The sequence below is a fragment of the Hemicordylus capensis genome, chromosome 5, assembly GCF_027244095.1.
Source record: "Hemicordylus capensis ecotype Gifberg chromosome 5, rHemCap1.1.pri, whole genome shotgun sequence".
In the NCBI taxonomy this organism is placed as follows: Eukaryota; Metazoa; Chordata; class Lepidosauria; order Squamata; family Cordylidae; genus Hemicordylus; species Hemicordylus capensis.
Window position 1 is genome coordinate 59722269 of NC_069661.1, and position 27636 is coordinate 59749904.

General features: G+C 42.9%; 1 protein-coding gene across 1 annotated transcript in view; it reads right to left on the reverse strand.

Annotated features, from left to right (window-relative positions):
• FREM3 (FRAS1 related extracellular matrix 3) overlaps positions 1-27636 on the reverse strand; it is a 140874-nt gene that overhangs the window by 4278 nt on the left and 108960 nt on the right. Inside the window, exons 8-23 of the mRNA XM_053256182.1 lie at positions 26984-27193; positions 26039-26236; positions 23456-23620; positions 22365-22547; positions 20505-20635; positions 19267-19425; positions 17271-17574; positions 15673-15804; positions 14101-14432; positions 9838-10030; positions 8929-9033; positions 8614-8741; positions 7388-7522; positions 1782-1908; positions 510-697; positions 254-400 (exon numbers count right to left, since the gene is read on the reverse strand). Coding sequence (XP_053112157.1) covers positions 254-400; positions 510-697; positions 1782-1908; positions 7388-7522; positions 8614-8741; positions 8929-9033; positions 9838-10030; positions 14101-14432; positions 15673-15804; positions 17271-17574; positions 19267-19425; positions 20505-20635; positions 22365-22547; positions 23456-23620; positions 26039-26236; positions 26984-27193 — 2837 coding nt within the window. The remainder of the gene's footprint in view (positions 1-253; positions 401-509; positions 698-1781; positions 1909-7387; positions 7523-8613; positions 8742-8928; positions 9034-9837; positions 10031-14100; positions 14433-15672; positions 15805-17270; positions 17575-19266; positions 19426-20504; positions 20636-22364; positions 22548-23455; positions 23621-26038; positions 26237-26983; positions 27194-27636) is intronic.

A 27636-nucleotide genomic window follows, 5' to 3' on the forward strand; every position in this document is an offset into this window, starting at 1 on the left:
TGAATAAACAAGACTTAAGCATTCATCTCTATACATGAAGTCTACTGAAATCTACAGCTATTGGTCAAATCTTAAATTTTGCTTCTGAATTCCTAAGACCCACAGAAGTTAATTTCTGTACCAGAATGTTGCGATTTACAAGCATATCAAAAAGCTTTTGACAACAGCTGCTGGAGTTTAAAAGTTTCTTACTAGCCAGTAAAGCAGTGTGCAAACATGCCAATTCTGAAATGTCACCACTCTGAAAATTTACCTGGAACAGTGGCGTTGATAATAAGCTGAATCCATCAGAACCAGGCTGCTTTACCAAAGGATAACCATCTATGTGATCAACTGCTAGTTTCGCGTGGAAGGCCATATTTCCAAATACTTTTGCCTGGGTATCAGGCTGAGCTTTATCCTAGAAAGCAACCATGAAACGCTGGTACATAATCAAGTTCAGGATATATCAAATTTTATATTTAATTGTATTAGGACTGTATTGTATTGCAGGGAATTCATGCACGTACCAGAATTTTGAACCTGTATAGTAAGGAGGAAGAGTCAGCTAGGCAGCCGTATTCCTTGTTCTCTGGACTGTACTTGGGGACATATCCATCTGCCCCAGTGCACAGGAACACTTTCTCAATGTTGCAGATGAAAGAGTCTCCTAAGTTCTGAACAGGATCCACCATGACCCGGCCATAGATTTCAGAGCCTAAAAAGGACACAAACAAAACCTGATGCATTCAAGTGAATAATTTCTGATATTAAAAATATCAAAAACATTTTGATATTAAAAACATTTCTGATATTAAAAATGTGCCTTTTCTTTGTTTAATCTGCTACTGAGAACTTTGGAATACATTTTCCCCCTTCAACTTATTGGCTAAATTGTATGCATGCCATAACTCCTTGTAAATATTACCCAAGCACAGAACTCAGCATCCTGGAAATCTTTAGTTGCTTTAAAAAAAATAAGCTAAATTCTAGTTAACTGCTGTAAAGGTGAGCCTGAAAACGGGCAAGTTAAATGGCTACTGAAATAACTGAAGCCAAACTGGAAAGCTTCCTGTCAAGTGACCTTGTCAAGCAAAATAAATTATGCAAAATAAAACAAATGTAATGTAAATATAGTTAATTTGAACACTGTGTACTTCTCAAATAATTTAACTTTTCTCAATGCAAAATTATGATTTCTTTTAATTTAAACAAATGACACGCAGCCCTGACAATGAGTGTTTGTCACTCACTGAGAGTGACTGGGCTCTCAATATGGCATGGACAGTGACAAATCAGATATCCAAGAATGGAGCTGTCTTCAGCATATCAAGCTAAATGACTGCAACTTGCTGTTAGTTCAATATTTTCCTTGCTCCCTCTTGGGTGATACTGATCTGCAGGGCATATAACTGCATTGTTAGGAGCTCATGGGCGCACCTCTGTGCTTTACCACTAGGGGGCAAACGATATCCAACTACACAAACTGAAGGGCTTTAGCTTGATAGGTGTTTACACAGATAAATAATAAATAAATAAGATGGATCCCTGTCCCCAAAGGGCTCACAATCTAAAAGAAACAGAAGATAGACACCAGCAACAGTCACTGGAGGTACATTCAACATTCAAGAGTGCTAATTTTGGTACAGTAATTCATCCCAAATCTAGATTTCTAATATTCTGTAATTTATTTATTTGATTTACATACTTATTAGGTAATTGCTACTTACTCGTCATTAAACTACTGTAAAAGTTGCTTCATGGCAGCGTCTGCAACATGGAGGAAATAAAGGTATGCTTACCTTCTGTGAATGCAACATCAGATCCTTCTCCAAATCCCATGGAGCCATCAGACAGCCAGAGGTCCTTCTTGGAGAGCAGCAACATTTGGGTGTTGAGACTAAATTCAGCTGCTACTGGATCACTGACCTGTACAAAAGAAAAAGATTTAGAGGGAACAATAACTTTAGTTCCTTTTTAAAATATCCAGATACAGCTTTCTAAATTATACCTCTCATATAATGTACTAACTTAGCATTCTTCAACCCTTCAAATAAAGCCAAAGCAATTAATGTAGCAGGGAACATGCTTTGTGCAAACAAATGTGTTCCAAGACCTGCAAGCTTTGGTAACTTTTTAATGAAGGAGAGACTTGTGACTAAGAGTAGGTGAAGGGATGGCAAGAAAACATCCAGCTGCTTCCAATGAATTGCAGTTTCCAGGGCCCAATGAATTAAATCCTAGGGTACCTTCCACATGTGATTCCAAGGCCAGTGGCTGACATCCTGACGAATGAAGCACATGCCTAAGGAGGCTCTGCGGGGGCCTGTGCACAGCTCCCCCCCAATTTTGGTATGTATACTGTTGTGCAAGGGGCTCGAGCTCTGTAAGTGCTCTTGAAGATAGGAAACATGTTGCTGAGGGTCAATAATAATATATTAAGGCCATTCACAGGACCTACTGGCAGAAGGCTCCGCAAACCTTGCCTTTCCCTCAGATGTATGTATGTATTTATGTATGTATGTATGTAGATTTTTATACCGCCCTTCCAAAAGGCTCAGGGCGGTTTACATTAAAACACCATTAACACCAATTAACAATTAAAACAGAAATTATAAAACTGCATAAAATAATAATTAACAATTAAAACATCATAAAACACCAATTAAATAGCCCAAACAATTTAAAAACAAGTTTTAAAAAGCTGAGAAAGCTTGGTTGAAGAGATGTGTTTTCAGAAGTCCCTTAAAAATTGCCAGAGATGGGGAGGCTCGTATCTTAGTAGGGAGCGCCTTCCACAATCTTGGGGCAGCAGCTGAGAAGGCCCGTCTCTGTGTAGCCACCAAACGAGTTGGCGGCAGCTGGAGACGGACCTCCTCGTGTCCTCAACAATGATCCTCTTGAAGAGCAAAGGATGATCCTCCTTTGCTTGGCGGAAGTGCAGAGTGCACTCCTACACAATCTGTGCTACTCCATGCAGTGTGCAGCAGGGTGGATTGCTCTGAGACCGGGACCCGTTATCCCGACCTCTGGGTTTCTCACAGTGCACCACACGCTGAGTGCAGTGCACTGGAGGATTCCCCCAAGGGACAGAGGCTCTGTATCAGCATGAGCTGCAGGTAGCTCACACTGACACACGATCCCGGGAGCCAGGTTAAGGGCACATTTGTGCCCTTATCTTTGGCTAAGAGCCGGGCTTTGGCACTGGGTTTGGTGCCGTGGCACTGCCCAGATCCGCATGGATCTCAGCGGTTTTCACACTGAGCTGAGGCCCCTTGGCTGCTCGTGAGAACACCTTTATTGACTCAACATGTTGCTGAGGGTCAGTAACAACATATTCAGGCCATTCACATGAGTTATCCAGTGGGCGGGCGGAAAGTTCCACAAACCTTGCCTTTCCCCCGGATGATCTGCATATGCTTAGCCTGGAAAAGAGAAGACTAAGAAGAGAGGCAATTGCCAAATATCTGAAAGGCTGTCACCCAGGAGGAGGAGAGGACTTGTTCTCTGTTGCTCCTAAGGGCAGAGCTGGAATGAAAGTCCATGAAATGACAAGAAAGCAGTTTTAGGCTGTGCTGTAGGGGGGACTCCCTAATGGAAAGAGCTGTTCAACAGTGGAAGAGGGCAGTGATGGGTTCTCCTGCTCTAGAGGTTGTCAAAGAAAGGTTAGGCAGCCAACTGCCCGGGCTACTGTAGCAGTTTCCTGCACTGAGCAAGGGGGTTGGTTTAGAAGACCTCCAACATCCCTTCCAACTATGACTCCCATGAAATCCTTCTACACACCATACAGGAAAAGAAGAGGCTGCCTCATACCACTGGTGCATCTAGCTCAGTATTGTCTATGCTGGCTGGCAGCGGCTCTCTATGGTTTCAGGCCAGAATTTTTCAGCCCCGACCTGGAGACGCCAGGGATTGAACCTGAGACTTCCTGCAAACAAAGAAGATGCTCCACAACTTTTGATTCCACCATCCAGTAGAATCCTTTTGGAACAAGAACTGTGGGAAAAGGCTTAGCCCATCAACCCATTTACAGGAAGCAACACACTTGAAACTGGGAAGAGTTAAATGGGGCTGGGATTAGAGGATGGGGCCACAGTGCATTGGCAGAGCATCTGCTCTGCATGCAGAAGGTCCCAGGTTCACTCCCTGGCATCTCCAAGTAGGGGAGGGAAAAGATTTTTGCCTGAAACCATGGAGAGCCACTGCCAATCAGGGCAGACAATACCAAACTGGCTGGACCAATGGTCTGACTCAGTATGAGGCATTTCCCCATGAATTTTATTAATATGATGATGATGATGATGATGATGATGATGATGAAGAAAAAAAATTCTTGTCTACCACCTCCTCCAAAGACTCCAGGCGGTGAGCAATAACAATAGCAATAACAAAAACAACAACAACAACAATCAAAGGGCAAAAGTTTGGTGAAAAGGGTAGGTCTTGAGAAGGGCCTAAGGAGGCGGCTGAACAAATCTGGGGGAGAAGGGTGTTCCAAAGAAAAGGGGCGGTCACAGAGAAGGACCTCCAACAGGCCCAGGCACTACGTACTACACCATGGCCCAGGACACTAAGTACGGCCAACTGAGAAGACTTCACAACATGGATCTGCATGGACAGGACAGGATACAACTGTCTGAGAGAGGCAATCCTGGAGATATACAGGTGCGGAGATATACAGGTGCTAAGCCCATAACGGTATTGTAGGTGAGAACCAGCACTTTAAATTGGACCTGGAAGCAAACAGGCAATCAGTGCAGCGACCGCAAAAGAGGCGTAACACTATCAAATCTATGGCGACCCATTAGGAGGTGGGCCGCTGCATTCTGGACTAGTTGAAGCTTCCGAATCGTTTTCAGAGGCAATCCTTTGTAGAGTGTGTTACAGTAACAAAGAGATAACAAAGGCAGGAGCTACTGTTGCCAGGACCTGCCAGTCGAGAAAAGGCCAAAGCAGTCTGGAAGAGGTGTGTGATTTCACCCCTCCCTCTAGGGGCGTAACTATAACAGGGCAAGGGGAGACAGTTGTCTGGGAGCCCACTGCCTTGGGCCCCCTCCCCAGAAGCAAGTCACATGACTGACTCCCCCAGCTGCGCACCTGCCCGGGCTTCCTTCAGTTGTATTCATCCTCCGAAATTGATATGAGTGTTAAGACCTGGAGCTACCAGAACAGCAGGTCTTTCTCTAGTACCATTAAATGACTTGCATCGTCCACAATTTACAAACCTTTAAAAAAATAATTTAGGATGATGTACTATTGTGGCACATAGGAGAGAGAGAGAGAGAGAGAGAGAAATTTTTACTATGCTTTTTGTTACCACTATTCAGCCTCATTTAAGATTTATTTACTTCATGAGCTGAGCTTCAGGGAGGGGGGTGGCATTTTAAAATCTTGTCTCTGGGCACACTCCAACCTTGCTACGCCCCTGCCTCCCCCACTTTCATTAGGCTCAGTATTATTCTGTTATATAAAGGACAATCCCTCCCAAGTTATGGCACTTCCAGGTGGAATGCTTTGTGCTCGACACCTGCAAGGCACAAAGGCACTGTGCTGATTCCTATACTTACTACAGCTAATTAAGATGGTAGACCAGGAACCAGCTTCAGAGATATCCACCCTGCTCCACGCTGCACAGAGGAGCATGGATTGTGTGGGGGCGCACTTTGCACTCCCACCAAGCAAAGGAGGATCATAGGAACATAGGAAACTGCCATATACTGAGTCAGACCATTGGTCTATCTAGCTCGGTTAGTGTCTTCACAGACTGGCAGCGGCTTCTCCAAGGTTGCAGGCAGGAATCTCTCTCAGCCCTATCTTGGAGAAGCCAAGGAGGGAACTTGAAACCTTCTGCTCTTCCTAGAGTAGCTTCATCCTGAGGGGAATATCTTGCAGAGTTCACACATCAAGTCTCCCATTCATATGCAACCAGGGCAGACCCTGCTTAGCTAAGGGGACAAGTCATGCTTGCTACCACAAGACCAGCTCTCCTCCCTATCGTCTGGGGGAAAGGCAAGGTTTGCAGAGCCTCCCCCCGCCCGCCGCCTGCCTGCCCAGTAGGCCATGTGAATGGCCTTAATATGTTGTTGCTGACCCTCAGCAACATGTTTGCTATCTTAAAGAGCACTCACAGAGCTTGAGCATAGCATGGGTGGCACAGTCCAAATCATGGATGGTGCAACATGGCATTCACAGCTCAAAGCAATCTTTGTTTGTGCTAACAGCTACCCTTTCTATTATGTCAACAGTGGAACTAGTATTGGGCTTGACATAGAGCTGCTATCCAAAGTGGCAGCTTTGTGTCATGTCTTCTCCCCGTTCTCATCCTTACACTTAACTGTGCACTTCCACACTTGCCAGCTATGGCAAAGATATGGAAGAGGGGAAGTGGCATCGTAACTTGCAGCATAGCGAAGCATGCCTAAAGGTTATAGTGAGAAAGCGGAAGGAACAGCACAGGCTTGCAGTTGTCAGCAGCAACCTTAAGTCAAGTTTAACATCTTGTTCTACCCTAAATATGAGTGCTATAATCTCTGTCTTGCACAATCTTAAAGATCATGGCCAACATGATATGCAGTGTTCAGTTGCCAGAATGTTCTGTGCTGGGCTGCTGCAGACACACAGGCAGCCCCGACACTGTTAAGAATGAGTGGTTGTGCTGGCAGTGCTACCCCAGTTATTCTCATTGAGGTGAATGGGAACCATTGTAATAGTGCTGCTTGTGCAGTGCTCATTCTTAACAGCGTCAGGGCCGCTTGCACATCTGTAGCAGTCTAGTGTGGAGCATTCTGGCAACAGAACGTTGCGGATCATGTCAGCCAATCTGAACATCTAGATTGTCTAGTACCAGTTCAGCACCTCCTTAGGAAAGCGCTGAACCGGTTCAGGCACCAGCATTTGAACCGGTTCAGTGGAGCAGGGGTTGGTTCCTTTAAAAAGCAGAAAAGCAGGACCCTACCTGCTCAACACTCCCCCCTACCCTGCTTTTCCAGGTGCGGCGCTTACTGATCAAAAGGCCACGCATGGTTGCAGCGCATGAGCAGTGTCCATGTGCATGCTGACGCCGTGTGCAGGATGCTGGGAGCAGCAGGTAAGGTCCTGCTTGCCTGCTTTTTAAAGAAACTGACCCCTGCCCTGCCCATGCTGCCCGAGCTGTTCATGCACATCCCTACTGTCTAGCTGTTGTGATTTTTTTTACTTTAAGGTTGATTAGATTTCTCAGTATTTATGATTCGCTCTTCTAAGACAGTGGGAAAGTGCTACATTGGTGTAGATCCTGGTGCTGATAATCTGCATAAGTTAGCATTTAAGCTCAATTTAATTACCAAGGGAGTCAGGGTATGTTATGTGCCAGATAAAGAAGTCAAAATACTTTGTTAGTTGAAGGCGTTAAAATACTGGGATGTTTTACCTGTTGGAACCTGACATCTAGATCAAAGGTGATTGGTTCCCGTGGGCTACAGATGACAGGCTGGGTATATTCTTGGCTGGGTGCGGCAGTACAGGGGATAAGTTTCACAGTGTAAGTACCAGAATAGTCACGTACCTAGACATAAAATCAGAATGTGAACAAGTTTTCTGGACAAGTGCTTTTGTTAACAAAACCAAAACAACCCATTAGCAAGAAGGTTGGTACATTTGTCAGTAGGGTTTTAAGCATTATAGATTTTAAACAGCAGTGTAGGCAAAACATATCCCAGGGCACAGGTTGTTTCTGTATTTAGCTGACTGAATTACTCTTGGGTTGAATGCAGACTGTGGTTTGTTGGATTGGGAACAAGCACTGAACTCAGGCACTTCCCCTCCTCATCTTTCGTTCTCCCCTCATGTGCCCAGTTAGACTGAAAGGTATCCTGGTTTCTTAAACCAGAGTTTTCAAATGCAGCTCTTGCTTAAGCACTCCATACAAACCAGGATACCAAATCACTGTTTGATCCTGGTTTGATATCCTGGTTTGTATAGAATGCTTAAACCAGAGTTTCTGCATTTGGTTGTCATGTGAAGTTTGGTTTAAGAAACCAAGATCCTTTCAATGTAGCTGGGAGTATAAAGAGGAGGAAAAGTGGGGCAGTAGGCAGGGATCATGTGAGTTAAACACTTGTGGAATAAGGACATCTGTATCCAAGCCCTATTCACATGTTATGTTCAATGCACACACACATTTCTTTACCTGTACCCCGCAGTTGAAGAGGAAATTTACTCAGGGTCACTTTTAAACAAATGTACCTGCAGGGCTGTGCAGCAATCAGGGACATAGTTTCAGAAGGTTTCCCTCCAAAGGCAGGAAAGATTACCCAAAATCTGTCCCCATCCCCATCACACAGGCAGTGGAGAAATCTTTGGCTGAGTGGATGCAGCTTTTGGCTGCTCCCATTATATCCCTGCTCCACTGCTCTAGATGTCAACCAGTGTATTTCTAGTGAGGATTGTGTTGGGACTAAATACAGAGGAGCAACGTTCAAAGACCTGATCAGCCATAAAAGTCACTGGGTGGTCTTGACAAAACATACAGGTTGATGTGTTGGTCCTGGACCATTCACAATCTCTCAGCTTAACCAATTATAGAGTTGTGATAATAAGAGCTAGAAACTATTTTGCACATCGAAAAGTACTACGCAATAGCACACTGGCACTCACAGCAAAATCTGAGACAAATTTCCATTGCTGCATAGGCTGGTGGAAGGTTTGTTCACTTTGAAAAAGGCTCAGCGTGAATGTGAGGCCTGGGTGATCAGCAGACATCACCATTGAGGAGAGTGAAGTACCTGCCAAAGCAAAGGGCAGATTTGATTATGGAATAAATAGATGTTATCCAGCACACTGTGAAACCCAGAGGTCTTCATTGGCTCAGAAGGTCTTTCTGATACCATGAAAAAACAAAACCTTTGCTATGAAGAACAAACAATGCTACTTCTTGTACTCCTAAAACACAAAACAAGAAGCTGGCCTTACCTGGGTGGGACATTACAAACTGCCCCCTGAATCGGATCTCGGTCCTGAAATAGACCACCAGCCGCCCTTCATCATTGATCTGCATGCTGGTTAGGTAGAGGGAACCTAGGTGCAAACAACCGATGTCGTCATTATTTTTTTAAAGTGAATCAAATATTATTAAGAGAATCAAATGCATTCTTGGGAAATGTCTTAAAACATTAAATGCACTAAGAAGCAGTATGCACCCTAACTGCTTTTTTGGTTTTGGTTTTAATGCCATCTGCAGAACAGCTTCTGCACTTCCGCTTGTCTCGTCAAGAGTTGAGGACATGCCTCACAGGGTTTAACATAAAGAGCCCTGCTAAATCAGCATCCTGCCTCTGACAACAGCCAACCCGATGTCTCTGGGAAACCCACAAGCAGGGCATGAAAGCAAAAGCCGTCTCTATGGTTGCCCCCTGACAACTGGTATTCAGTGGTATACTGCTTCAGAATACAGAGATGTCATATTGCTATCATGACTATTACTACTGCTACTTCAAATATTTATACACTGCTTTTCAACAAAATTTCTCAAAGTGGTGTATACAGAAAAATTAATTTTAAATAAATAAGATGGCTCCCTGTCCCCAAAGGGCTCACAATCTAAAAGAAACACAAAGCAGACACCAAAAATAACCACTGGAGAGATGCTGTGCTAGAGCTGCATAGGGACAGTTGCTTCCCGCGCTGCTGAATATAAGAGAATCTTCACTTTGAAAAGTGCCTCTTTGCCTAATTAGCAAGGGACAAGTCACTGCTTGGTTTATCCTCCATACTAGTCACTGACAGACGTATCCCCCATACGCTATACATTAATTATGCATATCTTAATGATGGCAAATTAAGGGGCAATTAAACATAGAATGGGACGACTGACAACCTCACCTTGGAGCTCTGCTTCTGGGGGGCTTCCTATGCCATCCTTCCAAAGGATGGCCGTATCATACACAAAGGTGAGCCTCAGTTCGGACTGCAGGTCAAAGTGCTGCCAACCCCCAACAGCAGCAGGTGAGTGGAAGACATAGGAGACGTAGAGGGGCACCCGCAGCGTCACGTAAGACTGCACCAGATTTAACACCTGCAAAACACCGTGATAGTTGGTTATGCTACGTTCCAATCCTGGAGAGTTCATTTCACAGCCATCCTGAGGATGGGATGAAATCTCATCCTCATTCCGTTTGAGCCATTTTCAATTTGACAGATGTTCTGAGGTTGCTGGAGTTTTTTCTAATACAACTTGGCTCCTGAACAAACTCTACTAGCTGTAATTCAAAATCCACTTTGATGCTTTATGAATGAATTATAGCTTGTGTTGAAGTGTGAGAGAATAAAACACGGACCAAATCCAGGCAGGCAGGCACTCTTGCCGACTTCTGAGACACAACCCTGGCAAAGAACAAAAACACCCTAGAATTGACTTGACAGTCATCACAAAGTGTGTAGTAATTTGGGGTTACAGCAAAGTCTCTATTATAGGATTAAGTTGATACTAACAATCTCACATTCATTTGTGACCTCCAGTGCATTTCAGTCCAGCTTTCTGGAAGTGAATGAGTAATGACTAAGCTCTTGTTCAACAAAAGCTCCTTTCCAAACATAACAATGCAGAGGGTTTCTGGGAGTTACACTTGTCACCCCCTTCTCTTTCCCCTCCAATTGCTTTCAGAACCGATTACAAATTACACCCGAGTTAAGAAACAGGCCAATCAAAGGTCCAGATATTAAATAATCAGAAATGCTGCTCTATTTAGAATCCAAACTATAATCAGCACTTAATATTGAAAGCAGCCTCTGGGTTTGCAGTTGTGTGAAATTAAAATCAACCACTACCACCAACTTCAGGGTTCACTATTCCGGGCATGCAATATCATCTGCCTGTATTTACAGCAAGTTCAGGTGGCTGAGTGCCTATCAGGCTGGAAGCAAATCAGGGCCACCCAAAAATAAAGTAGTAGTTTTCAACATACTCAGGCCACTCCCTAGGTACACGAATGCACATAAGGTTGAAAAATAGAAGAAGATGGTTTGTAAATTAGAAGAGACCTTCGGGAGTTGTGGAATGCTGAAATGTCAATTGGAGAAAACAAACAGCAGGATGTAGGGATGGGATGGGAAGGTAAGGAGAAGGAATTGTCCTGCTTGAGCATTTAACAGCTTATAGAATATCCTGGAAGTGGGCATTAGGTTCAAGAGGTGTCACTTCCTCCTAAAGTGTTTTCCTCTTAAACATTTGACTCTAGATTGGCAGCAAGTAGCTAACCTACCACCCAACCAACTACAGTCCTATAGGGAAATTGCTCCACAGGTTTGAGACTGCAGACCTCTTCTAAAGTTAAAATAGAGATGTTATATCTGCGGCACAGTGGGGAAATGACTTGACTAGCAAACCAGAAGTTGCTGGTTCGAATCCCCGCTGGTATATCTCCCAGACTATGGGAAACATCTATATCGGACAACAGCAATATAGGAAGATGCTGAAAGGCATCATCTCATACTGCGCAGGAGGAGGCAATGGTAAACCGCTCCTGTAATCTACCAAAGTCAACCACAGGGCTCTGTGGGTGCCAGGAGTCGACACCGACCCGACGGCACACTTTACCTTTATCTGTGTGCAATGTCCCAAGAGTGTGCTCGCAAGCCATGCCCCAGTGCTGATGCGCTCAGAAGCCTCACTCTCAAGCCCTCTCATGAGATTGTGAGAAAGGGCTCCGTTTCACAGCAGTTTAGTGCTGGAATGGACCTTAAAAGCCTTTTAGTCCAATCCCCTTGCTCAGTGCAGGGAACTGCAACAGCATCCCTGACAGATGGTTGTTCAGCCAGTTTGAAAACCTCCAGGAAAGATTTCCAAGCCCATGACTGCTGTCGAACACTTCTTACCATGGGTATCTGACTGAAAATAATGCAAAGCTTGTGTACTAGTTGTGCATGCTTTTTAATTGTCCATAAAATAAGAAACATGTGTTCTATATTTGAAATTGTTCTGATATGATGCCTTAAGGAGGAGTAGAATACTTCAAAATGTCATGCCAATTAGATAGAAAACAGAGAAGCTGCAAGCAGCAGAAAAGCTGCTGGATTTCTGTAACCGAAATCAATGGAAATCTTATATGAATGTATGGCCTTTTAAATACCTCTAAAACAGGTTCCTTGTAGTCAATCTCTCTGAGATTTGGCCGGTACAATGCCCTAAGGGAGTAGCACAACTCCTAAAATGCCCATGTTGTTTGGCTGGACAATACCAAAGTTCCAAACATCAAGATGGGCCACCACTGAAATACATGGCAAACAAAAATGAATAGCTTTCCATTTGTTTTCAGTTTTTGAATCATTTTCAAAGTCAAATGAGTAAAAACACAGAGAGCACATTTGTTTTCATGTCCATTAATTTTGAAAAATGAATGCATATGCCTATCATGTTGCAGTCCTATTGCTCTTTTGAGTCCTTTAATTACATTTGAAATAAAACCCACCAAACCCTAACCTGAAGGGAAAACTTAACCTGGCTGCTCGACAGTCTCAAGTTGGAAATCCCATCAACCTTCATATTAATTTGGAAAGTGTCTTGGACCATGATGTCCGTGTGAAAAGAAGAAGGCAGCAAGAGGATGAGAAGATTTAAGTGGGCAGGGCTGGATGAGGGAGCACACACAATTAAAGAATTGAACCACTGAAACATTATATCAGGTTAAGAGCAGCAACTAACAGTGGCTGACACAGAGAGTAAGGATGCACCAGTGCAGTGGGAGAGCAGCTTAACGGAACTTCCCAACTAACTGCATCAGTGTACCTGAGAAGGGGCAATTTTTGACAACCTCCCCTTACCCAGGAAGCCCTCCTTGCCACCTGAAAATGTGTCCTTGAGGGTTGCACAGCCCTTAGGGACATATTTTCCAGTGGCACAGAGCAATTCCTGGGTAAGGGGAGGTTGTCAAAAATTGCCCCTTCTCAGGTGCACCGATGCAGTTAGTTGGGAAGTTCCGTTAAGCTGCTCTCTGGCTGCACTGGTGCATCCTAGCTCTGTATGTCAGGCAGTATTTTTTTTAAACGGGGGGTGGGGGAATCACACTGAATATCTGTATGGGACAATATGCCAGCACCTGAGTGTTCTATTGTCTTCATTTTGCTTTGCCTACAGTTTTGAAATAACTGTTGATTTTAAAACAAGATGTCAACTCATTGAATTAGCTGTCAGCTCTCATTAATCGGTGGGTGCTGCCAAGATAAACGTTGGGAAGGAGCCTTGCCATGCACTAGTTTAACCAATGAGATTTGTCAATCTCCCCCCCCCCCCCCCGAGGCTGTCTCTTCAGGATTGCATCATTTCCATGTCAGGTACACACTGAGGTGTAATTGTCCAACATGATCTTATCTGGGCCTCCTGCTACCTGCCCTGCAGATGGCTGTGGCACAGCAGTGCTGTTAATGCCATATCAATCTCAGTTAATGAGGTGATCAGTGAAGTAATATATTTAGTGAAATTGCTTGAGGTTGTACACAATATCTAATGGGGTCATGTTACATCTTTGAGAGTTGGGTGTACGTGACTGACAAGCTTGTGGTGGCAGCTTTTCTTCTTATGCTATGGTAGCTCTTTCTTTCCTCCCAGCAAATAGGATGTCTGATTGGTTTGGCACAAGCAACCTGCATTTTATTTTTTGCAAGCCAGCAGTCCACATCAAACCAGTTTGTGATGATTTGCAAATTGAGAAGATACTATAGTTCAATGGTAGAGCATATGTTTTGCATGCAGCAACTTATAAGAACATAGGAAGAGCCTAGCTGTTTTGTTTCCCTTCTTGTGCAATCTCAGATGACTTCACAGCCCCATAGATCTACAAGCACCTTCTTCTACTATTCCCTTCCCCCCATACAACCACACATTTATTGGTGCCTGCATAGTTGCTATTTAAAAAAAAAAGACCGACACTGATCAGCCCACTAATCATGAAAGAAGGAAACCCCGTTGTACAGAAAAATCACAGGATATTGCACAAGGGCACAAAAAGACAAACGATACAAAAGAACACCCCCATTCCCAGCTTAGTGTTTTTTATTCAGTTATTCACTGCCTAGAGATGTACATATCAGGAGGTATAGAAATATGATAGAGAAATAAATAAATGCTTCCCTTTCATCTGTGGAACATACCTGTCCATCTGTTCCAATGGAGCCACTGCAGTCGGTCAGCAGTTCCGACATGTTATAGTAGCTGTTAAACTCCCACAAGCAGGCCTCCAGGTTGAGATTACGGTAGAAACGCAAAGTCTTGGCAGACCGCACTGCTGTGCTATACTGGTAAGGTGATGTTTCTCCTATCACTTCTGGGTTCTTGGTGTTGTCTGTTATGAATCCATATTTGGTTGGGATCTCATTATAATCCAGAAGATTGGAGCACTTGTGGTTGCCTACCCGAGTGCCATCAGGACTAAGAGTCAGCTCAAAGTTAGACAAAGGTCTAGTTGAGATAACGGGCAGCATCCCTGAAACAGGAAGTACACAGTCAATTTAGTCCTATGGAATACTAGCTGGCACTCATGTAATACTTTATAACTAGCTGGGCTGGGCGCAGAGCATCTGTGCCTCTAGTTTCCCCAGCCCACCGCCACTGTTTTCTTCCCTCCGCCCACCACTGCCATTTTCTCTTTCCCCCTGCCCACCATTTTGTTTCCTGCCTCACTCATTAGACTGCACTAGTTCTTAAGTGTGCAGTATATTTATATATATATGATAATTTCCAAGGATTTTATAATTAGTTGCTTTTGTGCAGCTGAATCAAGTAAAAACCGAAGTGAGGAGGGGGATGAAAGCGTGTCAAAAACTTCATTTTGTGTTTTAAATTTTTCATCATGGTGACTACTGGTGTTCAATCAGAATCGGGGATTGGAGGCTGTGATAGGCTGGATGTGGGCTAATAAACTGAGACTGAATCCAGATAAGATGGAGGTAATGTTGGTCAGTAGGAGAGCCAATCGGGATTGCCACACCTCAGTCACGTCATGGCTGGACTACTGCAATGTGCTCTATGTGGGGCTGCCCTTGAAGAATATCCGGAAACTGCAGCTTGTACAAAATGCAGCAGCTACGGTTCTATCTGGAGCTGCCCAGTGTGATCACATCACACCTATTTTGAAAGAGCAGCACTGGTTACCAGTGTGTTTCCGGGTCCAATTCAAGGTGCTGGTTTTGACCTTTAAAGCCCTTAACACTTTGGGCCCAGGATACCTGAGGGACTGCCTGCTCCCAAGGGTTGCTGCCCATTTGACGAGATCATCTGAGGGGGCTCTGCTCCAGGTGCCGACAATGAGGGAGGCTTGACTGTCGTGCACGTGGGACAGGGCCTTCTCTGTTGCTGCCCCCAGGCTTTGGAATGCTCTCCCAGTGGCAATTCGCTCCTCGGACTTCGTCACAGTTTTTAGAAAGCTAGTTAAATCTTGGCTTTTTATCCAGGTCTTTACATGAATGTTTTATTGCTGCTTCTGTGTGTTTTTATCCATGTATAGTTTTCTGTGTTTGTATATTATATGTTTTAAATCAAATTTGTTTTTATATTTTAAGCTAAATACTTTTAACTGTCATTTTTATTATATGTGTTTTAAGTTTTGTAAACCGCCTTGGGATTGTTTTTAATGAAAGGCGGTATATAAATTTAACAATCAATCAATCAATCAATCAATCAAATCAGATAAAATACCAGATAAAATACACACGCCTAGTACTTACCATCCATATGAGGCATTGTAACTGTTAATTTGATCAGATTAGGATAGTCAGGATCATCAGGACCCGTGTAGCGTATTTTGGCTGAGAAAGGCTCTGCTCCTACTGTTCCTGGTATACGTGGTTGGCATAGACCTATTTGGAAAAGAGTAAGCAAAGATTGAAACAAAAGCCAAGTAATTTTGGCAAGCCTTTCTTTGGAAGAACTATATTAAAAGAATGCTGAGGCTTTAATAACACAGGTAAGCTTAAGATCTGACCACTGGGGCCAACTCTGATGGGCACTGCCTCAGTTTACTTAAAGTAGTGGCACGCAGTGGTCTAATTTTTTTCATCTCTGTGCAGAATGAGTTTTGTTCTGGGCGGCAGTATCAAGGCAGTGTGTGTGCATTCAAAATGGGGCCTTCCTGATTCAACTTGAGCAGGATCAAAAATGAATTGAGCAGACAACCAAAAACTTGTGAGGGTGCGCATGTGCGCACGCCTTAGAGGGAACAGTGGTGGCATGGCCACTTCCACACGGGCAAAGACAAGAGCATTCGCCCTCCATCCGTTCAATAGGACAAGAATGGGGAAGAGAGACCTTTTATCTCCATCCATGGAGAGACAGCAGGTACAGTAGACAATGCAGAAGCCAAAGGATAGCTCAGAAACTAGAGAGACAATTTGGGATTGCTGGAGTCCTCTTATTCTCACTTAAAGGGACTGTTGTATGGGCTGAGACTGCCCCTTGTTCCAATTCCTGACAAAGAAACCACGTAATCCCCAAAGTTGTGCAATTCCCATGAATCCACATATCATGCCTACTCGGTCTCAAAGATGCTATGGGGCAGCCAGGCTTGTGACCATCTGGTTCCCCCACATAAATTATATAACACCCCTATGTGCAATGTCACTAATTTTCATAATCATCCTGTTCCTCGCCCCATTCCATTTTTAGGTTAAAGGATTGTAGGAAATGGGTGTATGCTGTGTCATATTATATGCACAGTAGTGGGCATACAGGCCTTTTGGCACTATGAACCAGCCTTCAGTTTTTAGATTACAGCTTTTGTTTTAATTCACGCTTGGGGAAGCAGAAGCACATGCATTTCTGATTCTGGCATTCTGCTTCTTAATTATGCATGCTAGGCACTGTTTTTAAATTACACAAGCCTAGAGACAAAGCCCTATAGTCATAAACCAACAACATCCATCTCTCTCTTACTCCTACTCCACATTTACAAATACTCCAATTTTCACAAGTTCAGAAGTGCTCTCTTCTGAAGCAGGTTCCATGACTCTCTAGGTATTAATTCAGAGATATCGTTAAATGTTGCAAGAATCAGCATTATATGGAACAACATGAAGAATGAAGAGCAGAAGCTGGCACGTAATGATCAACTCCTCATTTAACACTACTGTATTTAATATTTTTTCTTCTAATTGCATCCACTTTTAGTTGGTAAAATAGCAATCCTAAAACGACAATTATATTATGCAGCATTTTTCCACGGGCAGAGTTTTTTGTCTGGACAAAGATTTTAGGAGCAAACAATTAATCCAGATTGAAATGAGCCGTTTGGTTTTATTAAATTTGCATGACATATTTTGTTCCATACCTTCTTGCCTGTTTATTGTATAAATGGAGCTCAGCAATTCTAAACCCACATCTCCATTGGCATTGACAGCACGTGCTGCACACTGAACCCTTGAACCAGCCTGGAAATATATGGAGTCCAAGGCAATTGACTTGGTGTTGGTGAAGAAAGTGTTGGAGTCCACTTCACGCATGGGGCTGGTAACACCATCACTGCCACTTGGAGCACTGACTAGCCAGCGGTATAAGGTCAGCGTATCATTGATGTTTTCAGCAGCACAGATAGATCCAGTCTTGTCATAGTCTGAATATTTGGGATTACATGCCTGAGGTTTAACAGATATACACCCATTTAATTATTTCTTGTCTGTTCCAGAAATTGAACAATTAAGAATACAGTCTAAGAATTTCATATTTAACAATTTAACAATATTTAACAACAGTCTAAATACTTCCATATTTAACAATTTCATCTTTCCCTTGCTATTTATTTTCTGTTGCAAACACTGCATTATACTTTAATCTTATCTGAGAAATTAAGGGTTAATGTCTGGGACAACTAAATTTAAAAACCTGATATTTACCCAAACTATTTAGGGTAGTGAAATCCAAAACAGATTGTGAAGAGCTCCAAAAGGATCTCTCCAAGCTGGGTGAGTGGGTGACAAAATGGCAAATGTGGTTCAATGTTGGCAAGTGTAAAGTGGGACGAAAACCACCAACTTCAAGTATATGCTGATGAGATCTGAGCTGTCAGTGACTGATCAAGAGAGGGATCTTGGGGTCGTTGAAAGACAGCTCATTGAAAGTGTCGACTCAGTGTGCGGCAGCTGTGAAAAAGGCCAATTCCATGCTAGGGATCATTAGAAAGGGGATTGAAAATAAAACTGCTAATATTATAATGCCCTTATACAAAACTATTCTGTGGCCACACTTGGAGTACTGTGTACAATTCTGGTCACCACATCTAGAACTGGACACTGAAGAACTGGAAAAGGTGCAGAAGAGGACAACCAAGATGATCAGGGGCCTAGAGCATCTTTCTTATGAGGCAAGACTACACCTGGGGCTTTTTTAGTTTAGAAAGACGATGACTGTGGGGAGACATGATAGAGGTCTATAAAATCATGCATGGTGTGGAGAAAGTGGATAGAGAGAAATTCTTCTCCCTCTCACATAACACTAGAACCAGGGGTCATCCCATGAAATTGACTGCCAGGAAATTTAGGACCTACAAATGGAAGTACTTTTTCACACAACACATAATCAACTTGTGGAATTCTCTGCCACAAGACGTAGTGACAGCCAACAACCTGGATGGCTTTAAGGGGGGGTTGGATAACTTCATGGAGGAGAGATCTTTCAACTGCTACTAGTTGGCGGGTTAAAGACCAACTTCAGCCTCAGAGGCAGGATGCCTCTGAATACCAGATGCAGGGGAGTAACAGCCTGAGAGAGGGCATGCCCTCAGCTCTTGCTTGTAGACTCCTAGTGGCATCTGTGAGCCACTGTGTGAAACAGGATGCTGGACTAGGTGGGCCATGGGCCTGATCCAGCAGGGCTGTTCTTATGTTCTTATACTGTGGAAAGACTTTTCAGTCTATCATGGCTTGGATATCTCTCAGGCGCCTAGGAGAGAAAAACAGCTGTACTATATAGGCAAACATCATCTCACACTAGCCATGAAGTGTACATAAAAATGTTGGTACACAGAACCACTGATGGATTACTACAGTATCCAGGATGAACAAGTGGCTGGATACACAATAGTAAGACTAGGACCAGATTCCATCTCTGCTTCTTGTGTGGTCTTGAGTGGCTCACAATCTTTCAGCCTCCATTCCTCATTTGCGAAATGAGAATAACAGTGATCTTCCTCACAGGGTATTAAAAAGTCTGAAGAACTTCTGCCTTAAATTCTCTCTAGCTTGGATTATTGCTAATTTATTTCTCCAGCTAGTAAGTGCAAACCACCAAAAATTACAACGTGGAGAAGAGTAGGCAGGACAAGATCATACCGTTACACACACGACCGGATAGCCAGTTGGAGGCTGGGAATTTCCTTTGCTTTTAGCAGTGTCGTCGTACAAGAGGAGAGACACAACTTGGGGCACAGCTGGGAACGTCACATCTGCCACACTGTCCATTTCTTCAATGTATACAATGGCTTTGTTCATCTGAATGGAAAGACAGTGAAAAGGGAACATAGAAGATATGGTACACACACTCCTCTAGATAGTAGGGTATCCTTATGCCCAAAACAATTTATGCACAATTATTATCAGCATGTAAAATCTGCAGGCTTGAGCAGAGAAAAAAACTGCATTATTTCAACCATAGGGAAATAGGAAGCTGCCGTATACTGAGTCAGACCATTGGTCTATCTAGCTCAGTATTGTCTTCACAGACTGGCAGCAGCTTCTCTAAGGTTGCAAGCAGGAATCTCTCTCAGCCTTATCTTGGAGAAGCCAGGGAGGGAACTTGAAACCTTTTGCTCTTTCCAGAGCGGCTCCATCCCCTGAGGGGAATATCTCAAAGTGCTCACACTTCTAGTCTCCCATTCATATGCAACTAGGGCAGACCCTGCTTAGCTAAGGGGACAAGTCATACTTGCTACCACAAGACCAGCTCTCCTCTACCACAAGACCATCTATCGCATCTATGCTACCACAAAACCATCTATCTATGAGTGCACTGTACTCTTTCTGATATCCTACATTCATATATAGCTTATAGAAATTACATACATAAATAAGAAATATTGCATGGAGGTAAACAGATGCATAAATTAAAACTATTGCTTGCAGGAACTCCCATGTGCAGTTAACTTCAGATGGTTGTACACAGGTGTGAAAATCTTCCTGCCACAAAGCAGTTAATAGCTGAGTAGAGTTTAGCCATAATGAAAATGTGCAGGCTTTCACTGAGGGCACAACTAGATAAGTGAACAAGAGATCCGTGATTGGATAGTTCCAATCAAACAGCCACTGCAGGAGGATATTCACTGGGAAAATGCACAGGGTGAAAGGGTTAATCACCACTCCCTGCCTCATTAGCACTGTGGTCCTAATGGGATTTGAGTGCTCCTCCCCCAGTGGCTGCCAGGAGACCCCATCCCATCTAGCTTGAGTGTAAAAAATGGCATCCTAGCACTACAGAGTCAAGCCAGCCTATTGAGTCTTCTAACCACCATGATCTGAATTCAAACCTGTCCACAACGAGCAAACATGCCACAGCTCAAATCATTTGATTTTACCTGTGTCTCAGCCACCATATTCTCATCAGGTTTCAAGTGCACTGTAAAGGCTTCACGCATTTCTCTCACCCCATCATACAAAACCTCCACCTCAACAAAGTGCTTTGTCTCTCCTTCTTTGAATTCAATATCTGAAAGAGAGGGTTTTTAGGAAAAAATGATACTCGCTCCAAGTTATCAACCGGGACCCAAAGGGCAGCAGGCTCAATTCTGCATACTTGGTGCCAAGTTTGCCTTGAGCACCTAGCTGGCAGGAAGGCAATTCAGGAATGCTAATGCCGGATCAAACCAAGATAAACATCTGGTACTTTTACTTTGCATTATACTGTTTCTACATTGTTGAGCTAAACCACCTTTTACAAAAACCATCCATCCTATGAAGGAATATTAAACTTAAGCTCAGGTGATAGTATAATAATCAGCGGCTGATATCCTAACTAATGCAGTGCATGCATAAGGAGGGCATGCGAGGTATGATGGAAGCCTGCACATAACTCCCCCACTTTCAACGCATGCACACAAAACTTCCCAGCTCTGCCTGTGCTCCAGAAGTGGTTTGTAAGAAAGAAAACACAGGTGGCTGGTTCAGCGGCGGTGGCAGGAGGGTGGGGGTTACCTTTAAGCAGGAGGGAGGGTGCTCTTACACTCACATAAGAGTGTAATGCTTCCCCATCTGGTGCTGTGCCAAAAATCACTGGTGCGGGGCAGGAGCACGCCCTCTCGCTACCCCGGTCAGCATCAGACTGGAACTGGCCAGTGCGTGTGCGCATGTTGTGTACCAGCCACTTCCAGTCTGCTGCTAACCAGGGCGGCAAGGGGGTACGCTGCCGCCCTGAGCCAGCGACTTCTGGCACAGTGAGGTGGGGGAAACGCAGCGGGATGGGTGGGTAAGAGCACCCTCCCTCCTGCTTAAAGGTAACACCCTCCCTCCGCCACTGCCTAACTGGCCAAACTGTTGGACTGGTCCGGAGGTCCGGAAAAGGGTCTCTGGACCAGTTCGTGCACATCCCTACACTGAGGGTCAGTGACGTGCTTCCTCTCTTACAGACTGCTTCCAGAGCATTGGCAGAGCTGGGAGGTTTTGCCCACTTGTGCAGCAGTGTGTGTGTAGACGGAATGCGGGAGTTGCACATGGGTCCCTATTGCCTCTCCTCTCCACAATCCCTCCTTATACATGCACTTTGTTAGTTAGGATGTCAGCCAGTGTCAAGATTTAAAGTTTTGCATGCATATACTGTGAAACAGAAATGCAACTAAGGATGTGTGAGCTTGCCCGTTTCAAACTGGCCCGGTTCAGCTGGTCAGAGTCTGAAGTGGGCCAGACTGATTTGGAGGTCTACTGGTAAAAGGGAATCCAGTGAGCATTCCCCTTTACCAGTAAAGGGGCAGGGGGACTTCCTTAAGGCTAGAGAGGTGGCGGGAGGGGCGTCAGGGGTACTTCACTCTATTTTCAGTGCTGGCGACTGGCAGCTCCCCCCACCTTGCTGGCCTCCCCCAGGACACTAGAATGGGCTGGAGAAGGCCTGAACCAGGCTGCCGGTGGCCTGGACTACTCTGGGGGAGGTGGGGCGGTAGCTGCTGCTACCATCGAGAATTGAGTTGTACCCCTGATTCCCCTGCCATCCCCTCTCTAGCCTTAGGGAAGCCCCCCTGCCACTTTACAGTAGACCCCGAACCACTCTGAAAACCAGTTCGAACTGATCCGGTTTGACCGGAACCGGACCAGGCCACTTTGAATCCGGTTCGGATTTGAACTAAACCATCAAAAATGTGTGCACCCCTAAATGCAACTACTCTTAGACTTATTTTATCACCTTACAATTAGTACATGCTATGGTTTTTCTAAAAGTAAGATCTTACCTTCAGACATTGGATTATAGTCAACTCCAGAGGTAGCAGAACCATCCTTAGTATGGATCCTCACAATGGAAACTTTGGAGCTGTCCCCCAGACGTAAGACAGGGATCTTCACAACTGCAATCTCCCCAGGCTCTTGAGGTTCTTGAATATTATATTTGATTTCGGAGAACTTAATCACTGGTTCTGCAAGAGAACTGAAAAAAGTTACCCTATCCTATTTAATCAAGTGCAAATGTGCTTTATGGATAGTCAAAATGGCCTAAAGAAGTTAAAACAGTCCAAATCACAACATGGAACACAACATTTCAGTTAAGTCATTGGATATGTTTATTACTTAGCAGTGCAACACAATATCCCCTCTTCTTGTGAACTTTGTTTACTGAAAAAAGAGGGAGAGCATGACCATAGTATGTGTGGGTACCTCCCTTACTCATAAACACCAAACATATGGCAAGTGGGGGAGATGGGGCCAGTGGGCACTGTCTCTCTCCCTGCACTCAGTAAATGTGGAAAGACCTTCATAAGAAGAGGGCTATTATTTTGTTTCATAATTAAAAAGCAGAGAGAATACCAGTAGTGAACATCCATTAATCTTTTCAACTTAAAAATAAGGATTTAGTAAATTAACTTACAAGAAGATTAAACATTCTGAAAATGTAACAGACATCAGTCATCCTAATTTAGGCTTTCATCCCATCAGGGGAACAAGTCATGTTGCCATCATACTTAGCACCACTAGGCTTCCTAAGCAGATCACAGTTGACATCTCTGTTCACCAAATTGGTGTGAGCAGGAAAAATCACAAAGGGGGATTCTGATGACAAGGCTCTGATTTGTGCTAACTCAGGGTATAGGAAATATAACATTTTTTACTATTATACTGCAGAAATATTTTTTCCTCCCAATAATTAATAAAATGTTAACTAAAACACTGTACCTAAATGCAAGACACAGGAGCAAAGAAAATACTGCTCTTTTGTATTATCACCCAACCTTTCATCCTTGAACATATTTGAAGCAACTGTTCACTTGCAAGCATATTATGCTATGGAAAGAATTATGCAATGGAACACAATGGCTTATAAACTCACTGTCTTCTTCATCTTTGATCTTCACTAAAGTTTCTTTTTGCTCGCCAATAGAGGCTCCAAACACAGAAGTGCTTTTTGGTGTTCCAAGTACTAGTCTGAACTCTTCTTCTTCTTCATAGATGGCGTCATCCTCCAAGACCACTACACATGGCTTCTCAATCTCTCCTGCAGAAAACAAACAAAACAGAACAAAAAACACTCAACCAGCTGAAAAACATTTGGGAGCACCTACAGTCTAGCACCAGCATCCAAATTAAACACATATATCTGGGCTTGACAAATCCCAGATACCAGGGAGCCATGGCACCTAGAAATTTTACTGTTATGCCTAGATTAAGATATTCAGCAGTAAAGTTATTTAATAAAATCTTTATTTGTCACAGGCAGCGCTGTTTCTGTTCTAAGCATGTTACTTGAAAAGGGGATAAAGAGAAGCCCGTTTAACATCTCACTCTACAGTGCCTGTCACTAAGGTAATTTTGCCAAGTGTCCATTGTTCCTAAATTGGCTCCTAAAGTTTTTGGTTGGTTCCTAGAACCTAAGAAAATTTGTCAAGGCCTGATATACATAGAAGAATTATTACTAAATACTGTGGGCATCATTGTTAGAATACAGATGGAAGAATCTAATGTTTGGCAAACTGCAAATATACATGCTTTCTTATTTAGTATAGTGTAATACAATGCTGGTCCCAAAGCACAAGAGAGGAAAACATTAGATGATATTGATTGCATTAATTCCTGTTGGAAAAGCGAGACATTTGGAACTTCAAAAAAAGAGACAACTTTACCTAAATCAGATTGAAAGTTTGCAGATAGCCATACTTATTAGTAGACTGCACATTTTACACACACACACACTGACTGGTCGGTGTTCCAACGTCATTGTGAAATTATACAAAATCAGACTGACTGGTGTAACAGAATGGTTGAGCAAGTCAAGAAATCAAAGTCCATCTGGTTTGCAGTCAGATATTTTGTGGTGAGAGACCCTTAGAGTGGTGGGGAATAAATTAACGTAGAACAGCCAGAATGTAACTATGAGTACTTACAATATTTATTTGCAACAAACAGGTTTTAAGCAAATAATTATAAATATGTTTGACGTTATTTAATTGTAATCCATGTTAATAAATAAATTTTAACTCTATAACATTTGAACTAAGCACCTGTGGCTTATCAGTCAACAGAATGCCTTTGCATTCAGACCACTAGAGGGCAGGAACAGGTTTACCTCTAAGTGAGCAAATGAGTAGTATGCAACTACTTCCTCCACAAATAAAAGGTTAGAGACTTACTTTTTTTTAATGATTGCTGGACATTCCAAAATGAAGCCTACAATATCCTTGGGGACCAGCTCTACACAAGACTCTGTGGCAACAGCCCTGTATTCTTGAATATGTTTAGGCTGGAGATCAGAAGGTGCTCTCCATTTCAATCTTTTACTCACCCAAAATTTTTCTCTCTAGAATAGTAATGTGTCCACATACACCCCCCTTTCTAAATCAATAACCAGATGAAAGATATCATATGAGTACTAACAGCCTTAACAACAGATTAGCAGAATCAAAAAATCTTGCTCCTCTCCTCCTCCCATCCCTTCATGATTTTGACCTTTTGTTTGCAGAAGGAAACCATGCATATCTTCCATTACTGGAAGACCATAAAGCTGATTAATAACAAGTATTCTGACTTAACTTGTTTGTGGATTGCATCTAAAATACCAATGAAACAAGCAGAACAAGTACTGAAAAAGCTATTAGACTCCACACTCTGTAAAACAGAAGTCAGGATTGGTGCAGTTAAAACAACAACAACTCCACCAAAGGTCTGTTTCTTTTCCTCAATGGTTATGCACTAAAACACTCATTAAACATGTTTCAAACATACATGCTACTAACAGAGAAACTGCACTTTCACATAGCCAAATCTGCCTCAGGGTTGTCATAGGGCGACTTCGTACTATGCTTCTATAGCTGTATAACAAATACACAGATAATGGGAGGTGGTCAATCACTCCTGAGAAATCTGGTCACAAATGGCCATCACAATGATTTGGAGGATTAAGGCAAGAGAACCAGAATAGAACTTTTTTTAAAAACAACATTACTGGCTTTCATTGGAAGACTGACATTTAAATAGGAGTCTCAAAGAAAGACTTTGACAGTTTGCTTGAAAAAAGTCTTAAAACATGGTGTCTGGCTGTGTGCCCACATCTCTTTAGTGTGACTCCCTTCCTATGATATTATGCACAAGACATTAATTAAAGTAACCTACCTTCCCCTTTTTATATAGCTTTGAAGATAAAATAAATGAAAATGCTACACAAGAATGAATGTATTAATTAAACGAAAATAAAACCATAGAAAAGTTTTGGTTTGTTAATTTAAGAGTTCTTTGTTGTTGTCAATGCTGTAGGAGCAGGATTTATTTAAAAAAATGTCTGAACTAGTTATTTAATCATGTATACAGCAGAGGCACTCTGTTGTTGAACATCAAAAGAAACAATTTCATTATATGTTTTGAGAATGGAATTTTGCTAGCTTAGGAAATGACTTTTTTTTTAAAAAAGAGGAGATCTTACCTGGGAGGAAGACCACTACAGAGTCATCTGTGTTTGGTCTCTCTTCATAGTCCATCATAACCTGTGCAGAACCCTGGCGAGTATAGCAGCGGACTGTAGATTTATGATTAACATCACCACTACGGTAAATTATAGCTGTCAGTTGACCATCTTTTTCATTCACTGTATGCAGTGGCTCCTTAAATTGGACTTTGGGTACTACAAAAGAAAAGAGAGAGAAAAATAATACCCGAAAAATTGTCAGTACTGGTCTTCTTACATTTCACAGTGATCTCCATATTATTCAGCTTCATGTGTGGTCATTACGTGATAATTCATACTGCTTTCAGAACACAGCCGTCCTTCTCTTGCTGAATTGATTAGAGCCATGTTTCCTTTTTAAAATCACATACCTTTCACAATTACAACACTTACGAAATCTTCATGCCACTCTCCCCATTAAAATAATTAGCAACTGAACATTAGTAAAAGCACAACTTTAAGGGAAGTCATATGAACTCCATGATGTGAATTTATTGTGCTAACATGAATAACCAAGATGTCAATCCTACAATGAGAAAATAGCAGGCACTCCACATGTCACTCTCCTCTGAAGTTGAACCCTTCATATTAGGAAACAGCATGGCCTTCCAGATGCATATGGAATTGTAAATCATACCCTACAATTCAAACCAACCTACTCCATACATCTCAAAAGCATCTTTAAAGGCGAAATGAAAAGAAAGAAAAAAATCCACAGAGATTCAGAAAGAGACTACAGAGAAACTTTGTAATGGATGAATAATTCCACTGCTTTCCAGTGTAAAGTTTGTATGCTCCAAACTCACAGTTTTAAGAATTAGGTTTGTTTTACTGCTTAATATTGAAAACTTTAAACAGAAAAATCCAGTACTCTGGGAGGACATTCAAGGGACAGAAATCAGAATCTTCCTATTCACTACTTACAGTCAGTGATGGTATCATTGATGAAGATGGTAGTCTTGCTTGGTTCCCCAAGCACTGCATTTGTAGGCATCCGAAGAACAAGTTCAAATTTTTCTGGACCCTCAAGAATAGGCTGTCCCAAATCATCCAGGATTGTCACACGGAAAGTCTGCATATTTACACCAGGAGCAAAATCCAGGTTTTGGCTGATGCCAACATAATCAACGCCAGCTATACAAAAAGCAAGAGGGATCATTCAGTTATTTGAGGAATGTGATATTAAGATCGAAACATACTAGCCAACATGCAGAGTAAACAAGCATGCAAGCAGTGAGTGTGCAACACTCTCTAGAGGGGAGGGGCAGTTTTCATCAACCTCCCCTTCTCTCTGTAGTAGACTGCTACAGGACATATTTTTGAGAGTCACAGTCAGCTGGGGTGATTGGTGAAAACCAGCCCTTTCCCATAATGCATGCTGTGTGTTTGCTGCACACATTTCTTCAGTCTGGATGTTGAAAACTACATCATCTCAGATTATCACACTGGTCTTACTGCTGGTTTTTCCCTTTTTCTTAATGATCCCTTTGGGGGGGGCGGGATTAATAAAATTACAATATTTAGGGCAAATTTACATGTTTTGTAATTTTAATGTGATATCTCATAGGAACATAGTA